General features: G+C 41.6%; 1 protein-coding gene across 1 annotated transcript in view; it reads right to left on the bottom strand.

Annotated features, from left to right (window-relative positions):
- frmd6 (FERM domain containing 6) overlaps nucleotides 1-16,846 on the bottom strand; it is a 24,492-nt gene that overhangs the window by 5,299 nt on the left and 2,347 nt on the right. The window contains exons 3-8 of the mRNA XM_037695539.1: nucleotides 12,756-12,835; nucleotides 11,942-12,018; nucleotides 11,634-11,820; nucleotides 6,276-6,431; nucleotides 5,524-5,589; nucleotides 3,012-3,080 (exon numbers count right to left, since the gene is read on the bottom strand). Of these exons, the coding sequence (XP_037551467.1) occupies nucleotides 3,012-3,080; nucleotides 5,524-5,589; nucleotides 6,276-6,431; nucleotides 11,634-11,820; nucleotides 11,942-12,018; nucleotides 12,756-12,835 (635 nt within the window). The remainder of the gene's footprint in view (nucleotides 1-3,011; nucleotides 3,081-5,523; nucleotides 5,590-6,275; nucleotides 6,432-11,633; nucleotides 11,821-11,941; nucleotides 12,019-12,755; nucleotides 12,836-16,846) is intronic.

Below are 16,846 nucleotides of genomic sequence, written 5' to 3'. Positions count from 1 at the left end.
CCACCCATCTGTCCTCCATCCATCTGTCAATCATCACTCCATCCATCCATCCATCAGTATGTACGTTCATCCAATCTGTCCATCCATCCATCCATCCATCCATCCATCCATCCATCCATCCATCCATCATCTTTACTCGTTTCTTCCTTTTTGGGTCACGGGGTCATGGGTGCCCATATCCAGCAGTCAGTGTGTGTGAGGCGGAGGACACCCTGGACAGGTCTCCAGTCCATCACAGGGACACAGAGACAAACAACCATTCACTCTCTCTCTCACCTAGGGACAATTTAGAGTTACCCATCATCCTAACATGCATGTTTTTGGTCTGTGGTGGGAAAAAACTCACGCACACATGAAGAGAACATGCAAACTCCACCCAGAAAAGCCCCGGCCGGGATTTGGTCCAACAACCTTCTTGCTGAGAGACAACCGCTCTACCAACAGAGCCACTGCGCCGCCGACTGTAGAACATTATTTTGAAGTGAATCCACTAGTTTTAGACACTGTTTGTGCAGCCTGGTGAACCTCTGCACAGCTTTCCTCCGAAGAGATTCAGTCTCTTTTCTACCGTCCTCTCACTGACCTGTTGCTCTTTAACACGGTTCATTGTAAAATCCTCCTCCAGCTGTTTGTAAATCGTACCACTACCTTTTAGAGACTTTTGTTGCCTCTGGAACAACTTTTGTTCAATGCATCACTGCAAATTCAAATTTACCCAAATTATTCATAAAACTGATACAATGTCTTTGTACATTACATTTATTTACATCTGAAAAGTTTACTCTTTTCTACTGTGAATTAAAATAAAGGTTTATGACATTTGCATATCGTTGTACTTTGGTTTAATTTATGTTGAAAACAACACCCCGACTTGGGGTTGTACCTAAATATCCACGAACAAGAGCAGCATCAGTCAAAGCACTGAAGAGCCTCGTCCCAACACTGAACACGACTTCATTCGAGCTGCACTTTGAAAGCTAACTGGCTAACAGGAAGCACCGAAGCAGCAGAATACGTTCTTATTTTAAACTTTGACAGTGAAGAGGATTTTGAAAAGCTAGAAACCAGAATCTAAAATCCACCTAAAACAGTCCCAACATCTGGTGTTTATTGACCCAGTCCCTCTGCTTGCGCCACTTTCAGGCTCGCCTGCTGGCGGTGACAGCGGTGGTGGATGACGACACTCTAGGGTGGGGTGGAAGGAGAAAGCCGGCTACTCTGGAGAAGGGTGTGACGGGGGCGGCAAGAAACCCTTCTGGTCCCCGGTGAAACCACAAACGCGCCGCCGCTCGCTCACTCACAACGCTCCAGACGGACAGAAATCACCGCACAAAAACGAACGTGAGGAAAACAGGAAGTCTGATCTGAGCCCAGAGGCAGATGCTGCAGATGTTTGTGCTAAAATCAGAACAAAGTCACACAAAACTCCAACCTTTCTGAGATATCTTACAGGCTTTTACTTCTTCTCTCAGGTAAACAAGCGGTACACCGAGGTCCCCCACCGCTGAGGGACTGGAACAGTGAATGTTTGTAGTTTTGGAGACGAGTGTTTTTTCTGGACTGGAATAGAACTGGGAACTTTAATGTTGGTTCAAGATATTCAAGATGGCAGGAGTTTCACTGTGTAGGACAGAGGAGCTTTTGTTTTTCTTGTCTGAGGCAGAGCAGAGTGACGGATCCTGGAGAGAGGAGGGAGCAATCTTATCCACCCCCAGGAGCAGTGGTGGAGTCAGGGGGTGGCCAAAGGTGGCCATGGTCACCATAGATTAATCTTCGGCCACCTCAAAGGCCACTCCAGTCTTTTGAGGAAACTATGCTTTCTAGTTTTTATATTGCTTCAAAGTATAGTTTCCTAACATGATAGGGGTGTTCAGCTTATATATAGCGACATGGCAGCGGCCATCTTGGATTTTGACATGGCAACCCAAGTTTCAGAAGGAGCCTTTCTCACACCAAGATGCAGCCACACACCAAAACTTCAGCTGGTACCTAAACTGACGTAAAGATGGAGGGCAGTGTTTCCCCTGCCGTTACCCAAGGAGGGCACTGAGAGCCCCGCCTACCAAAATGTCCTTCAACCCACCCCCCCCACTGCTGGCACTGACGTGGTGCTAAGCTAGCGGTGCACAATACATGCGCGCCCCCACTTGCTGGCACTAGTGCGCAACACAGATATGTCTCCGTCCACTGCCAAGGCAGGTGACCTACTGGAAACACTGGAGGGTCTTTCCATTTCCCAGTTTTTCTCCACGACAGGAGACAAAAATCTGTAGTTTTTTTTACACCAGGAGGAGTTCTTTGAGGAGCCTTGATGTGCACACTGCAGGGAGAAAGCTGCTCACTTTAGTTTGTGTATTTAAACGTATTATTTATGTTCAAATGTTACATTTGTTGCTGTTGATAAAACCCAAACATAAACTCAAATTTTTCTGTCCTGGTGATCAGCACCACCAGCCCAACGTACCCACCCTACAGCGAGAAACTTGGGAGAAGTGCAGTAATGTAAGCCCCCCCTGCCTCGCTGCGATAACAGAAAGCCTACAGAATTTAGCGCCCGCTGCGTTAAGCTCAACGACAAACTGACTCAGAGCAGAGATTAGAGGGTTTGACGTGTCCTTTAAGGGCCACACAGCCACAAAACACCATTAAACAAATTGACAAAATATGCTGTTGCTGACTACATGACAGTACGTATGCAGCGTAGTGTGCATTACTGTGTGTGTGTGTGTGTGTGTGTGTGTGTGTGTGTGTGTGTGTGTGTGCAAGAAAAGTCTTTCAAAATCCCCGATTAGTTCCAGAGGACTTGCAGGCTAAGATAAAACAGCAGTGAAGAGAAAATAAGCCTTATATAAGAATTTCCACAACCCTGAACAGGAGTTTAGGTTTCATCAGCTCCAGGTTTGATCAACACTGAACTTGGTTAAAAAACACTGCAACAGAAACAGACGTACAGCGCTGACGAAAAACTTCTTTTTCTTCTGGGGTACAAGCTATGACGTTGATTGACTCACCACAAACACCAGTTTCCCCACGTTGGACCAGGGGAAGTCGTACAACAGCTGCCTCACAGAGCCAACGTTCTGAAAGGCAGGAAGAAAAGAAACGTGTTGATTCAGCTCAGCAGATTAAATTAAACATTATTTTCTGTTTTAAATGAAGTAAAGTACGGCAGTCTGGTGTATGACAATTAATTTGTTGTGTAAATTTCCCTGAATCAAGAATTCCTTTTGGCTACAACTAACAACTTGTCTAATGATTAGGCCTGTCACAATAACAAATTTTACTGGGCGATTAATTGTCTCAGAAATTATTGCGATAAACGATAATATTGTTTGAAATTTAACAATATTTAGTCGTTATTGTCAAATTTAAGAAGAAATGTTGGTAATTTGTTTTGTGTGTAGTACCTTTTTTGACCACCAGATGGCAGTATAAGACAGTTTGAACAAAAGGATGGATAGTGAGGGAGCAAGCACGTGGCTCTTTAAGAAAAATGGGAGGGAGGACCCTTGACGTGACATGGGTTGTCTCTCTTTCCTGTTTTTCGGTTCTCAAAATGGCCGATGCTCTGTGTGGTTTGAGCTCTTTAAATAGTATTTGTCACAAAAAGCTTTTAATAAAAACCAGTAAACAAGTTTTCAGCTTCTTTTTGCAGAGAAAAACAACTTTTTACACGAAGGCACGAGTTTCAACTGTGAATTTTGGAGATTCAACAAGACGGAGGGTTTTTTTCCCGAGGTCGGCCTGTTAGCTTAGCTCGTAGCTTAGCTTCACAGCTTAGCTTCACAGCTTAGCTGCTTTTATCAATCCAAAATCTTTATTTTGAACGGTTAAACCTGAGAAAGGGCGGGGTCAGTGAAGAGCACCGGAGTTGAGCCTTTTGTCATCCAGTGTCTTCAGAAAGAGAGAGACACGAAGAAATGATAAAGACGATAAATGAAAATGAGGTTGATAATTTTAATTTATCATGAGATTAATTGGATTTATTGTTTATCGCGACACGCCTATTAATAACTGAATCAGTTATTTCTTCGTTTTGAATCAGGCTTTTGTCTGTAAAATAGCAAAACAAACAAAAGAACGTTAGATTTCTTCCTGAGCTTTTCACCGATGAAAATTTGAGTCGCTGTCGATTGGAACGACTTTATTTCAGCATTTTGTGATTCTCCAGTCATTGATCCTGACATTCATAGTTGCTCCAGTTTGTCTCCTCTTAATGACCCACAAGGCATCCGTTTTAAAACTTGAGCCTTGTAGGTCACTTTGACCCAAGGGCAGCAGCAGGATTAATGATGTTTCATCCTCAGGTTTCTAAATATCGAGTTCTGGTCAGCAAGTCTGAGTTTCTTTAACGGAACAAAACGTATGAAAATATTGTCTACAAGCTAAATGTGTCAAAAAACTGGTGAACAGCTAAAAGTAGTAGGGTTAAGTAGTAAAAACAGGGATGCACAATATTATCGGCATGGTATCGGTATTGGCCGATATTAGCGTTAAAGTTAAAGAAGTCAAAATGTCGGCAGTGTGGAAGTTTTTTTTTCATTGAGGATAGGGTCGGAGATACTTTTCCGACGTAGCCTTGCCCGAGTTACAAGCCATCATTTCCGACGTCATTGAGAAGCTAATAGCTGAAAGCACTGGGGTGATTTTTACCACAGACATTTGGATGTCAAGTGGTTTTTTTTTTATGTTTTTCTGTAGGGAAAATATTTCTTAATAAAGTGAAATATTTTCAAAAGTATAAAAGTCTTAGTTCCTGAGTTCAGCCTAGAGCTCAGTGTGTTGAATTAGATCAAGACATATCTGGATTTTTGAACTTAAAAAAGGGCATCCCGCAAGGCTCGATACTTGGCCCTTTGCTGTTTAGTCTCTTCATAAACGACTTGCCTAGGCACTGCTCAGGTGTCAACTGTCAACTCTATGCGGACGATGCAGTTCTTTATGCGCCCGCTAAGTCACCAGAACAAGCTGCAGAGTTATTATCCAACTGTATGTCTGACATCCAACAGTGGCTCATGCAAAATCAGCCAGTTCTGAAGGTTTCAAACACAGTCTCCATGTGTTTCTCAATAAGAAAACTTGATTTAAAAGAAAAATTTAATGTTAATTTACAAAATGAAAAAAATTAAGTCTGTGGCTGAATTCAAATACCTTGGCCCATCTAGGGACGGGTGTTGCAAATTAGCTTTGGCTATATACACTGTGATGCAGGCATTAGATTGTTTTGATCTATGTTTCTTGTACCTGTCCCTATCAAACAAATAAATAAACAAATAAATAAATAAATAAATAAACAAACAAATAAATAAATAAATAAATGATTGAGCTGACTTTGACGTGTGAAGTATTTAGATAAAAAAAACACAACAAATCAAAAAACAGGAATCAGTATTTACACAATAAAAGTTTCCCAATACTTGTTTTGTACGTTAAGAACAATGAGTGGATGTTCGGCAGCGTGGCACCACTGATGCACACATATTTCAGGACAAACGTAAATGAAGTGTTAGGAAGAAAACGCACCTGAAATATTTGGATTCCTCGTAAAGTCAAGCCCAACGTGAGAGACGCCTCCACTTCTTTTTTGTCCTGATGATAAAAACCGAGTCAGACGTGCACAAAAGTAAAGAAAACGAGACAAAATGAACACAAGCTGTACAACAGTGTCCCCCGACTCTGAGGGATTTGAAGAGTGAATTTGGAAATGAGAGTTTTTCTGGACTAGAATTAAACAGAGAATGAAAGTAAACCTAAATGTTTTCGGTGCAAGATATTGAAGTGGGTAGAAGTTCCTCTGTGGAGAGCAGAGGGAAGTTCTTTTTTCTTGTCTGAGGTGACGCAGAGTGACAGACCCTGGAGTGGAGGGAGCAATTAAATCCACCACCAGGGGGTGGAGCCAAGGGGTGGCCAATGGTGGCCTTGGCCACTATTAATCTTTGGCCACCCCAATCATTTGAGAAAACTATAAGCAATATAAAAACTAGAAAGCACAGTTTCCTTTAATGATAGAGGTGACCGTTTACAAATATAAATGGTGGTTTTGATTCATGGCAACCCACGATAGTGATCTTTCTTACATCTAGATGCAGCCACACAACAAAATGGAAGCAGGTACCTCACTTATTTTTCGAGTTCTCATGCCTGCAACATGCATGGACAGTGGACGGATAAACAGAGGGGACACTACGTTACATAAAAACAACTACTACACGACTGACAACATCACCATTATGCTCTGAAAGCAGCAACGTTTCATGTATTCACAGGAAGCTCACCCTGTAGAGTCTGTAGTAGTGGACTGTGACATCATCGAGCTGCGCGCACTCTTTAATGTACTTGAGGTGCGCCTCTGAAGCTGTGAGAGCGAACTGGTCTTTGTGCATGTTGGGGATGTGCCTCAGGATGTATTCGCGGCCACGCTTGGTGATCACCTGAGCAGGAAGAGACAGAGGAAGCATCAGCCGCCCTGCAGTGACGCAGACTCAGAGGTTAATGAAGCCGCCCGTCATCGGGCAGAAATCATCAGCACAGAGTGGCCGGGGGTCGACACAAACGGTTCCTGCTTGTCCGAAACAACCTTTTGTTGTCTCGGACAAACAGTTCTGGCCTTGATGCTGTCCGGTGGTGAACCAAGTGGAACAGACGAGGATTAAAGTTCTGTCGCAGCGACAGATTACCGTCATCTGTGAAAACGAAAGGGGTAAAAAAACCAACAGTGTTTTGTTGTGGCCTTGTTAAAGCATCCACTCTAATGATGAAACAGATATTAAACTAACACCGTGTTCAACAAATAAAGAACCAGAGCCACGGTTTGACCCAGTCAGAGCAGAGCGGGTCTGATACACGGCGACCGATCAGGGTCTCATGGACCGTTTCCCAAGGAGGACACCCCGCTACCCTAACGTGACCGCATGTCATAAACGTCTTGTGTTCACATGTGACCGATTCACTGCAGCCGGGGAGAGACCAGAACTGATGCACCATCACCTCCACCTCCCACTCCCTGACATCCCCAGGACCTTTGTATCAACTTTGTATTAAATGTGTTTGGAGCACTGTCATCATCGTCGGGGGGGCACCTCTAAGTTAGGGTTGGACATTAATTCAATATCCATATTCAATAACAGTTTTAAGCACATTTTCGATATTTCGATATGATTACAGCGTTTCACTGACGCAGTTCCTTTTCTGTTCGGGCCGAAGCTTCAGTTTCAACCTGGACAGAAAAAGCTGCGACACAACTACGTCAGTGCGTGGTGACGTAGATGTTACGCGGCGCTCGAGTCCAGAAGGAGTTAGCGATAGCAGGCTAGGCTAGGCTAGGCTAACCTCGAACGCGCGTTAAGTTTCCGCTTTAAAACGAGTTCCCACGACCGTCAGAATGTGACTGAACAGGGTTTCACAAGCGAACAGAAAGCAGATGACATCACTGATACGAGAGGAAAGACTGATTCGGAGGTGTGGAAGTGGTCCGGCTTTCTAAGATCCAATATTTATGTTATAGTTATATAGTTAGGTTCTTGTTTAAAGTTAAAACTATTAATATTGACAAAGTTGAGAGTTTTATGTTTATTTGATGGTGATTTCAAATTTCTTTGAAGGATAAACACAAATAAAAGGTGAACATTAATTTATTTGTAGTTTTTATGAGGTTTTTATATTGTTTATATCGATATCGGAATTATATCGTTATCGACCGAAATGAAGAAATATATCGTGATAACAGTTTTGGCCACATCGTCCAGCCCTGCTCTAAGTGTAGAAAACATTTCAGGCAAAACATTTTTTTTGCTTCATCTCTGCCTTAAATTTTTACAAGTTCCTCTGCAAAGACCGTTGAGGAGGAAGAGGATGAGGAGAATGAGGAAGTCCCACAAGATGGTCGGCTGAGAACGCTGGTATATAGTAAACTTTATAATATATTTATTAAATTACTTTTTTCTTGAGATTTTTTTGTCTTTATTGTAAAGGTTGTGGCCGACCTCCTTAAGTCCAGCTCTGTTGAACACGTGGCACATCCATGGAGCTCTGCTGGCACCTTTTGAAGATTTCTGAAGTAATGTAGCTGATCTGAGGAAGGTTTACTCCAGAGAAGTGTGCATTGGTTACTTTCCAACTATTTCCTGTAACTTGTAGTTTGAGCTGCGATAAAGCAGCTGGAGGCTAATCGCAGGAAGTGGAGGGCAATCAGATGGGCGGGCCCGCGCTGCCAGAATAACCACGTCAACTGGGACAAACAAATTAAAATAAAACATCAACAACTTTGTCTTCTTTTGTCAAGGACAAAGATAAGCTTGAAGTCTCGGTTCTCAGATTTGGAGCCATCGCTTCGTGTCGGGTCGTGTGATAACAGGAAGTCTGTTCGCTCCGCAGGTCAGGACTCTCTGAACCCACTGAGGACCTACAAACGGACCTTCAGCTTCTCCGTCTGCGACAAAACACTTTCAACAGTTTTATGGTTTGGAGCCACTGAAGTGAGTGACGTCACTGCAGGACACTCGGCTTGATTTGCTGCCACAGCACAGACAACACAAGGGTTTACCGCTCGGCGGGTCCATTCCATCGTTAGCTTCACGCTTCAGATTGAATTTTAGTTTTATTTACAGTACTGGGGTCCTTATTGTGCTTGCTCATGTATTAAATAAGAATGTGACCATATTCTTGAACATAAACAGAAAAAGGTTTTTTGAGTCACAGTCTAAACCAAAATATTCTTATATTTGTCAAGTAATTACATATATTTATATTTAGCAACTCTTACGTTAAAAAAAGACAAATTGACAAACTTCAATTGTAATAAAAATGTAAATAAACGAATAAATAACCTTTGGAAGTTGTGACGGTGTTCCTCAGTGGAAAAATCACCACCTTATTTAACTCCTTATAAATACTGTTTTTAATATTTTTATCCACAATAAACTAGTGACTCTTTTAGATATCTCAGCCTGAAATAAAAATATTAAATTTTAATTATTTTTGTTTTATTTTAACTCTCTTTTTTTCAATCAACCTTTATTTATACAGGTTAGTCTCATTGAGCTAGAGGACTCATTTACAAGAGAGACCTAGGCCTGTCACGATAAACAATAAATCAATTAATCGCACGATAAATTAAAATTATCAACCTCATTTTCATTTATCGGCTTTATCGTTTCTTCGCGTCTCTCTCTTTCTACTGAAGACACCTCTCCTTTTCTCTTTAAAATCAGTTTTAACGATCCAAAATCACGTTTTTGGATCGTTAAAAGGAGCTAAGATGAGAAGCTAAGCTACGAGCTAAGCTAACAGGCTGAAAAAAAAACCCTCCGTCTTGTCGAAGCTCCAAAATTCACGATTGAAACCTGTGCCTTCGTGTAAAAAGTTGTTTTTCTCTGTAAAAAGAAGCTGAGAACTTGTTTACTGATTTTTTATTAAAAGCTTTGTGTGAAAGATGCTAAAGAGCTCAAACCACACCGAGCATCTGCCATTTTGAGAACCGAAACAAAGGAAGGAGAGACAGTCCATGCTGTGTTGCCAGGTGAGAAATGTAGGATTATCGTACTAGAGACAAAAAATTATCGTATTTTGAGGGAAATTATCGTTCACCCGTAATAACCAAAATAACAAATCTATTGATGCACTATAGTAGTGATGGGTCCGCATCCAGACCGGCTCTGCTTCTTCTTCTTTTCTTTTCCTCACTCATGGGGCGGGCGCAGCGGACTACTCAGCCAATCATGGCCGTTGTTCTGAGGCAAACGCAAACACGTCACTCCTAGGTCACATTTAAGAAAAGCACGATTGGCTGGAATTTCCAGCCAATCGTGCATCTGTTTGTGGTCACAGATGCCTTCAGGGTTCACAAAAAAACTTGGACAGACAGTTGTGAGAGTCTGATGACAACCGATTACAACCACACATTCAAGGAATGGTCAAATTATCGTATATTTGGCCTTTTTTGGGATTATTGATTGTACAGAGGGCAAAAATGTCATACAAATACGATAATTATCGTACACCTGGCAACACTGAGTCCATGTCACGTCAAGGGGCCTCCCTCCCATTTTTCTTAAAGAGACACGTTGCTCGCTCCCTCACTATCCATCCTTCGGTTCAAACAGTCTTATACTGCCATCCAGTGGTCAAAAAAGGTACTACATGCAAAATACATTAACCAACATTTCTTCTTAAATTTGACAATAATTACTAATTATTGTCAAATTTCAAACAATATTATCGTTTATCACAATTTCTGAGACAATTAATCGCCCAGCAACATTTGTTATCGTGACAGGCCTAAAGAGACATGTTATTTTTCATTAGAAACATTAAAGCGAATATGTTCTCGTTTTAGTATTTTACCTTGTTTTATAAGGCACTTTGATTTTATTGTTTTAATAACAATATGTTTATTTTAGTTATTGTTGTACATGTTGTTTGTCTAAAGCAGGTCTCTCTTGAAAAAGAGTCCTTGTGACTCACAGACTGGCTCAGTATGACTAGCCTGTTTAAATAAAGGCTGAATGAATGAAAATAAATAAATAAATAAACAAAGGTTAAATAAAATAAAGAGTCTTTTGTTAAAAATAAGTAAATAAATAAAACTCCACAGTTCAGTAAAAAAAAAATTTTTAAAAGACAAAATTTTAATTTTATGACAATTTTTAGGGGAAAAAATTTGTCCCAAACTAATTTTTGGACCATTTGTTAAAAATTCCAGTCTGGAGTTTCGTGAAGACCCCTCAGCTCATCGAACCTTTCCGACCCGGTAACCGAAAACCCAGGTCTTGTTTTCAGTCAAAGTTACACGTTCTCATTTGGAGGGGTTGAACAAACACGGAAGTTAATTTTTTCATCACTTTTTCTGTTTTAAAAACTGTTTTTTAAACCTGTGCTAGAAACGCTAGTTTCTAATTTATTTATTTTTTACTTTTTCTGACCCGGACATCCGAGCGAGCTGCAGGAGCACGGTGCGCTAAAGAAGTCCTGCGCTGGGTGAAACCAACCGTTCTGCTGCCTGCATGAACGTGGAACACATACTTTAATCCTAAATGTTACTTGTGCAACTTGAAAGTGAGTTTTTGCTCTTTGCATCTAAACTAAAACTGTTTGTAAGACGAGACGGGAGGTGGAACTGTGCAGCAACGTCCAGCCAGCAATGAGCTCTCCTTTTTTTTACAGAGGCTCGAACAGAACGACAAAAATAAAAAACGTTACGGAGAAGAAAGCATTATTTCAGGATGTGATGAAAACGGGATTAAAAGTTGTATTTATTGTATTTTCACGTTGACGATTTTCCCCTCAGGAACTACAGAAGGAGGAGCTACAGATCTATAGAAGCTTTAGAAAGCTAGGAGCTATAGAAACCTCCATTAGATGAATTTATTCCTGCAGGAATCCACTGTTATATTTTAATGTTAACATGTAGAAAAGTTAGTGTGAGGTCATGAGAACAATTGAACCAATTCTGACAAAATTTGTAAAATTAAAGGGATTTTTATGCTTCGTCAGAAATAAAAACTTTTATTAACTGCAGCAAAATAAATAAATAAATAAATAAAAACATGAATGCATGGCTGATTTTTCCCCTTAAGGTCTTCTGAATTGTTATTTGAAACATTTTTTGACACGTGCTTGGTGTTGGATCTACTCACCCATGGGGGGAAGTAGGCTTCAGGCTCAAAGTACTTTCCAAAGTGCTTGTTGCGTTTGAAGTTTCCGAGGTCAGCCTGAAGAGCGAAGGCTGCCAGCAGGAAGTAGGCCTCCTCTCTCTGGATGCACTGAGACAGCAGCACCTGCTTCCTCAGGTGCCAGTAGTAGTAATACCTGGCAACCCGGTCGCTGCACGGCAGAGAGCACATTTAAACGAGCTCAAAGGATAACTGGAGCTCAGACGACCGATGATAGTACAAGTACCTGACCTTACGGAGTACTACGGTGAATTATATGAAGCTCTACTGACCTGATCAACCTCCCATTCTCCACATAATACTGAGCTCTGAAGTGAATGATCATCGGGGGCCCAAACTGATCAATGCCCTGAAACACAAACAAATGGACTTAAAATAATAAAAACGTTAAACTCACAGCAGAAGAAAATGAAAAGAGAGAGTCGTGAGAAAACTAATAGTTTCTGACGGTTTGTTTTTAAACGCAGGTTTTCACGAGTGAAAAAGGTGAAGCTGGATTGACGGTAATGAGCATGTTGCTCCGGTCTGTTGCGGTGAAGGAATAGTTGAGCTGAAAGGCAAAGCTCTTGATTTGTTTGGTCCGTCTACGTTTCAACGCTCACCTGAAGTCATGAAGTGTGCACGGAAGAACTGAACGCTGAGGAAAAGAATGGAGGATGGATTTTGTCTTTAAATAATTATTTGTTTGTTTGTTTGTTTGTTTGTTTTCCGTACGGCTGTACAGCACCTCCCAGCTGTGACGTGTCTACCAGTCTGACAGGTCTACAAAACGAACAAGCAATACGCCGACGTTCCTCGTCGCTGACGGATCTGAGCAGTGAATGTTTGTAGTTTTCAGATGAGTGTTTTTAGTCTTGAAGGAGGAATGTAAGTAAATCATCTCACACCTTCAGTGTCCTACCTGAATAAAGTCAACTCCTACTATAATTATGATGCCACAGCTACAGAAACCACCATCACATGAATTTATAGGACACCACTGAGGTCTAGGTGTGAAATGTCCACCACGGTTACATTTTAATGTTAAACATATTTAAAGTGCTAAATGTTCGACATGAAGTGATAATTCTGCACGTTGGTTCTCACCTTGCTGGCTTCTCTCTTCCACTCCTTGGGGCAGTACTTGGACAGTTTCTGGTCCAACTCCATGTAGATGTGCTCATTGTCTGTGGGACGGAGACAGATTGAACCGATTCACTCGTGGTGACATCACTTTGTGTGCACTTTCAGCTGATACAAGGTGCCTTTGTGTGTTCATGTGCACAAAGAACATTCAAATACAGCCCCATCGAACTTCCTCTTCTGTCCATTTCTTTACTCATCTCTGGAATGCCTTCCACGGGCTGCAGCTCTAAACTTCTACGACCCAGAGGAAAAAGACAAGGCACATGGCCAGAGCCCAGACTGGACAGTTTCAGCGCTACAGTGCCGAGCTGGTGGACGTTCTCGTCAGGGGGATGGTGAGTGACACTCATGGAGTGGGTGGCCTCTGTTTGCCTTGGGGATTTCACACTGTTCAGACAAGCACTCCAGGAATGTCCCACAATCAGACCCATGCTCTCGTTCAGCTGACCTGCTGGCCCATCGGCAGACAATCTGTAAAAACGCCGCTTCGCTTTTCATTCTGCTCCCGCAGCCGCCTGCAACTGGCACCAGTTGTCTCCTCACCGTAGAAAAGGCCCGATGACTCGTTCCATGTCCACTAACAGAGACTTGTTCCTGTCAGAAACAAGCTGAACCTGGAGTGTCACGGTGAGGAGACCCTGGTCCTTCAGAGACCATCATGAGCAGAAGGAACTTTAGGCCTGGTTGACTCCTCTTCTAGGTCTGACAGACGTATCAGCCTACTTGTGTTTTTATGTTTTGTTATGTTTTATGTGTTTTTATGTTGTTTTATGTGTTTTTATGTTGCACTTTTGCTGTTGTTGGTGTGCAGAGTACAAAAGAAACAAATTTTAATTAAAAATATTGCAAATACCGTAATTTCTGGACTACTGAACGCACCTGAATATAAGCCACACCCACTTTTTTATTTAAAATTTGTACATATATAGGCCACGCTTGGGGGTTCATGTTGTAACCGATATTTACACGGAAAGATTTTTAAAAGTTTTAATTGAATATGTACCAGTAACAAACACAAATTCGTACAGTAAATGTTTTTTTTTCTGAACAGCGCCTGAAGCACGGCTGGTTAAATAAAGTAATAAACACAGCAGCCTAGCAGGAAGTCATTGATCGTGATCTTCACCTTCTCCTGCTCCGATGTCAGGATCCACCAGCAGACTTGAGCAAAACATGCTCTGCGCATGCAGGGGAGTCCCCCTGGGGAGGGGTACCTCCACATTTCATTGGTCCACTGTGACCTGTTTGGTAATTTCACTGGTCAGTTGTTTTGTTTTACTGTATTTATACAGGTAGTCTCATTGAGTCACGAGGACTCACCCCCCAAGAGAGACGTGTATTGGGCAGGTATGTGAGCGCCCGGGTGTGACGAGGCTAAATGTTTTGGCAGCATGAAGTTCGTTAACCCGTCAAAAAAAAAAATCCCTAAATCAGCTGCAGCGTTGTACAAGCCGCGAGGTTCAAAGCGTGTGAAAGAAGTAGCAGCTTATAGTCCAGAGGTTACGGTAATTCTTCCATTTCCATTTGGAGGAAAACATCCAATTAGGAATGTGTGATATAAACGGTACACGGTAGAAACGATAGATATTTAGCCTACGACAGAGATCTGTCTTCTACCGGCTAACCTTGTAAATGAGTCCTCGAGGCTCAATGGGATTTACCTGTATAAATAAAGGTTGATTGATTGATAACCGCAGTAATGCTGTGTCTGATGTAAAATCTGAGTTGTCAGTTTAATCGTTACATTTTTTGAGTTGAAAACTGTGCATAAGTGGTGTTAAAGTATTTTCTTCTAGAGCCAAGTAGCAAAGCTACAAGCTAACTACGCCCGGCTTGCCGTAGCGTTGCCGTATTCGGACATATGCGCAAAATGCTGTGTTCCATCAAAAGTTTTTTTCTCCCATCGAAAGTTAAAGTAAGCGTTGGTCAGCTTTAGAGAAACCTGCTCTCTGATCTGTGAAAAGAACGCTGTGTTGTGTGATTTTACTGTGAGACCCTCTGGTCAAAGCCACAGAGGAAACTGGACGCCATTTTGTGTCAGCTCTCCTTAAAGCAGAAGGAGTCGCCCACTAGAGGGTTGGAGGGTGACGTGTTTCAGTGTAAAATGCTGCTCTGTTGCTGTTCATTTATTAAGTGAGAAGACTGGAAAGTGTTAAAGAGTTAACAACATATTATTTAGTTTGAAACATATGGCTAAAACTACATTTGATAACTTTTGCACTGTTTTGCACTACAAGAACGAAAACTAATACTTGATTTGTTTATTATTTAAAAACTCTCTGGACCTAGTAGTGGAATTTTCTTAACTGAAATTATTTTGTGGTATAGCAGTTTTCAAAATAGATGATGGCAAAAGGACGCCCTGTTCTTTTTTTCATTCCTATTTCAAGTTTTATACCAAAAACATGTCGTGATACATATCGTTACCGCCACCCTTCACAATACATATCGTGATATGAATTTTATGCCATATCGCACATTCCTACATCCAATGTTGGATTTTTTATCAAATGTCTGACAATTACAAATCCAGTTCTGAACATTTTGGGACGTTTGTAAAATACAAATAAAAATACACACATTTCATAAGCCCAGTCAGAATCTGTGTTTCTGGTTGAACTTTATGTTCGTTGTCCGTCTGGGCCCTCGGCTCATTTATTCCAGTGCTGCCACGCCCACTCACACCTGCTCCCTGTGTGGTTTTGCCCAGCTGTCTCCCATCACCTCCTCTGTCTCCGTCCTCTCACCAGTTCACCTTCGTGTGCACTCGCACCATGTCCAGGTCTCCTCTGTGAGCTTTATTCTAAATTTGTTTTGTTCGTTTACTTCAGCTCTGCTCTAGTTCCTCCAGTTTCAGTCTGCATTCCTGACTTCTGACCCACAAACAGTTACACCCATATTTTATTCACAATAACACAATAAACATATCTCATGTTGAAATTGTTTAGTTTTTAGGAAAACATAAAAAGGCTGTAAAAGTAAGCGGTATAAATAAGAAGCAGCTGGACTGGTCAGCTGGGTATGAACGAGCTTCTTAAAGAGGCTGAATCACTCGGAGGTAAAGACGGGCAGAGGTTCACCAGTCTGTGACAACCTGCATCTAAAGAACGTGGAACAACAGAACATCAGGAATCTGAAGACGTCTTTGAGCTCAAAAGACAAAGATCATGATCTTGGGGGGCCTCAAGGGGCCACTGCATTAAAACCAGGTCTGGTCCTGTTCTGGGCTCAGGAACACTTCCAAAGATCATCCACAGATGCTGCTTAAAGCTCTATCAGACAAAGAAGAAGCCAGATGTGAACACCACCCAGAGCAGCTGCCGTCTCCTCTGGACCAGAGCTCATTTCAAATGGACCAGAACTGTTCCGTTCACAGACGGATTCAAATTTGAAGTTTGTGTGAAACCTGGGACGCTACATCCTCCTTATTAATGAGCAGAGGGACCACCCAGGCTGTTACCAGCCTAGTTAAAAGATCTGCCTCTCTGATGGTATGGGGATGCATTCGTACACTCTGCTTATTCATCTAATGCAGAGAAGTATTAACAGGTTTTAGAACAGCATATGTTTTCAGGGAAGGTCTTGCACATTTCAGGAAGACAATGTTAAACTAGTGACTGCATCAATAACAACAAGACGGCTTTGGAATAAAAGAGTCCAGGTCCTGAACGGACCTGCCTGAAGTCCAGACCTCCCACACACTGAGAACATTAGACACACCATGAAACAAAAAGTACATGAAAGAAGACCCAGGACCGTTGAACAGCTAGAACCATCCCTCAGAGCAGAATGGAACATTCTGTCCAAAACCTCCAACAGCTGGACTCCTCAGGTCCTCCAAAACCTACAACAACTGGTCTCCTGAGGTTCTGGATGTTTACAGACTGTTAGAAGAAGAGGGGATGTCTCTCTGAGGAGACGTGGACCTGGAACAACTTTAAACAGACGTTTTGAAGCAAAGAAATATATAAATATATATATATATATATATATATATATAAATAAATATATATATATTTATATATATATATATATATATATTTATATATATA

This window comes from Nematolebias whitei, chromosome 21 (genome assembly GCF_014905685.2).
Source record: "Nematolebias whitei isolate Nwh7 chromosome 21, NemWhi1, whole genome shotgun sequence".
In the NCBI taxonomy this organism is placed as follows: Eukaryota; Metazoa; Chordata; class Actinopteri; order Cyprinodontiformes; family Rivulidae; genus Nematolebias; species Nematolebias whitei.
Note: the sequence above shows the minus strand (reverse complement) of the source record. Positions and strands in the feature narration are given on the sequence as shown.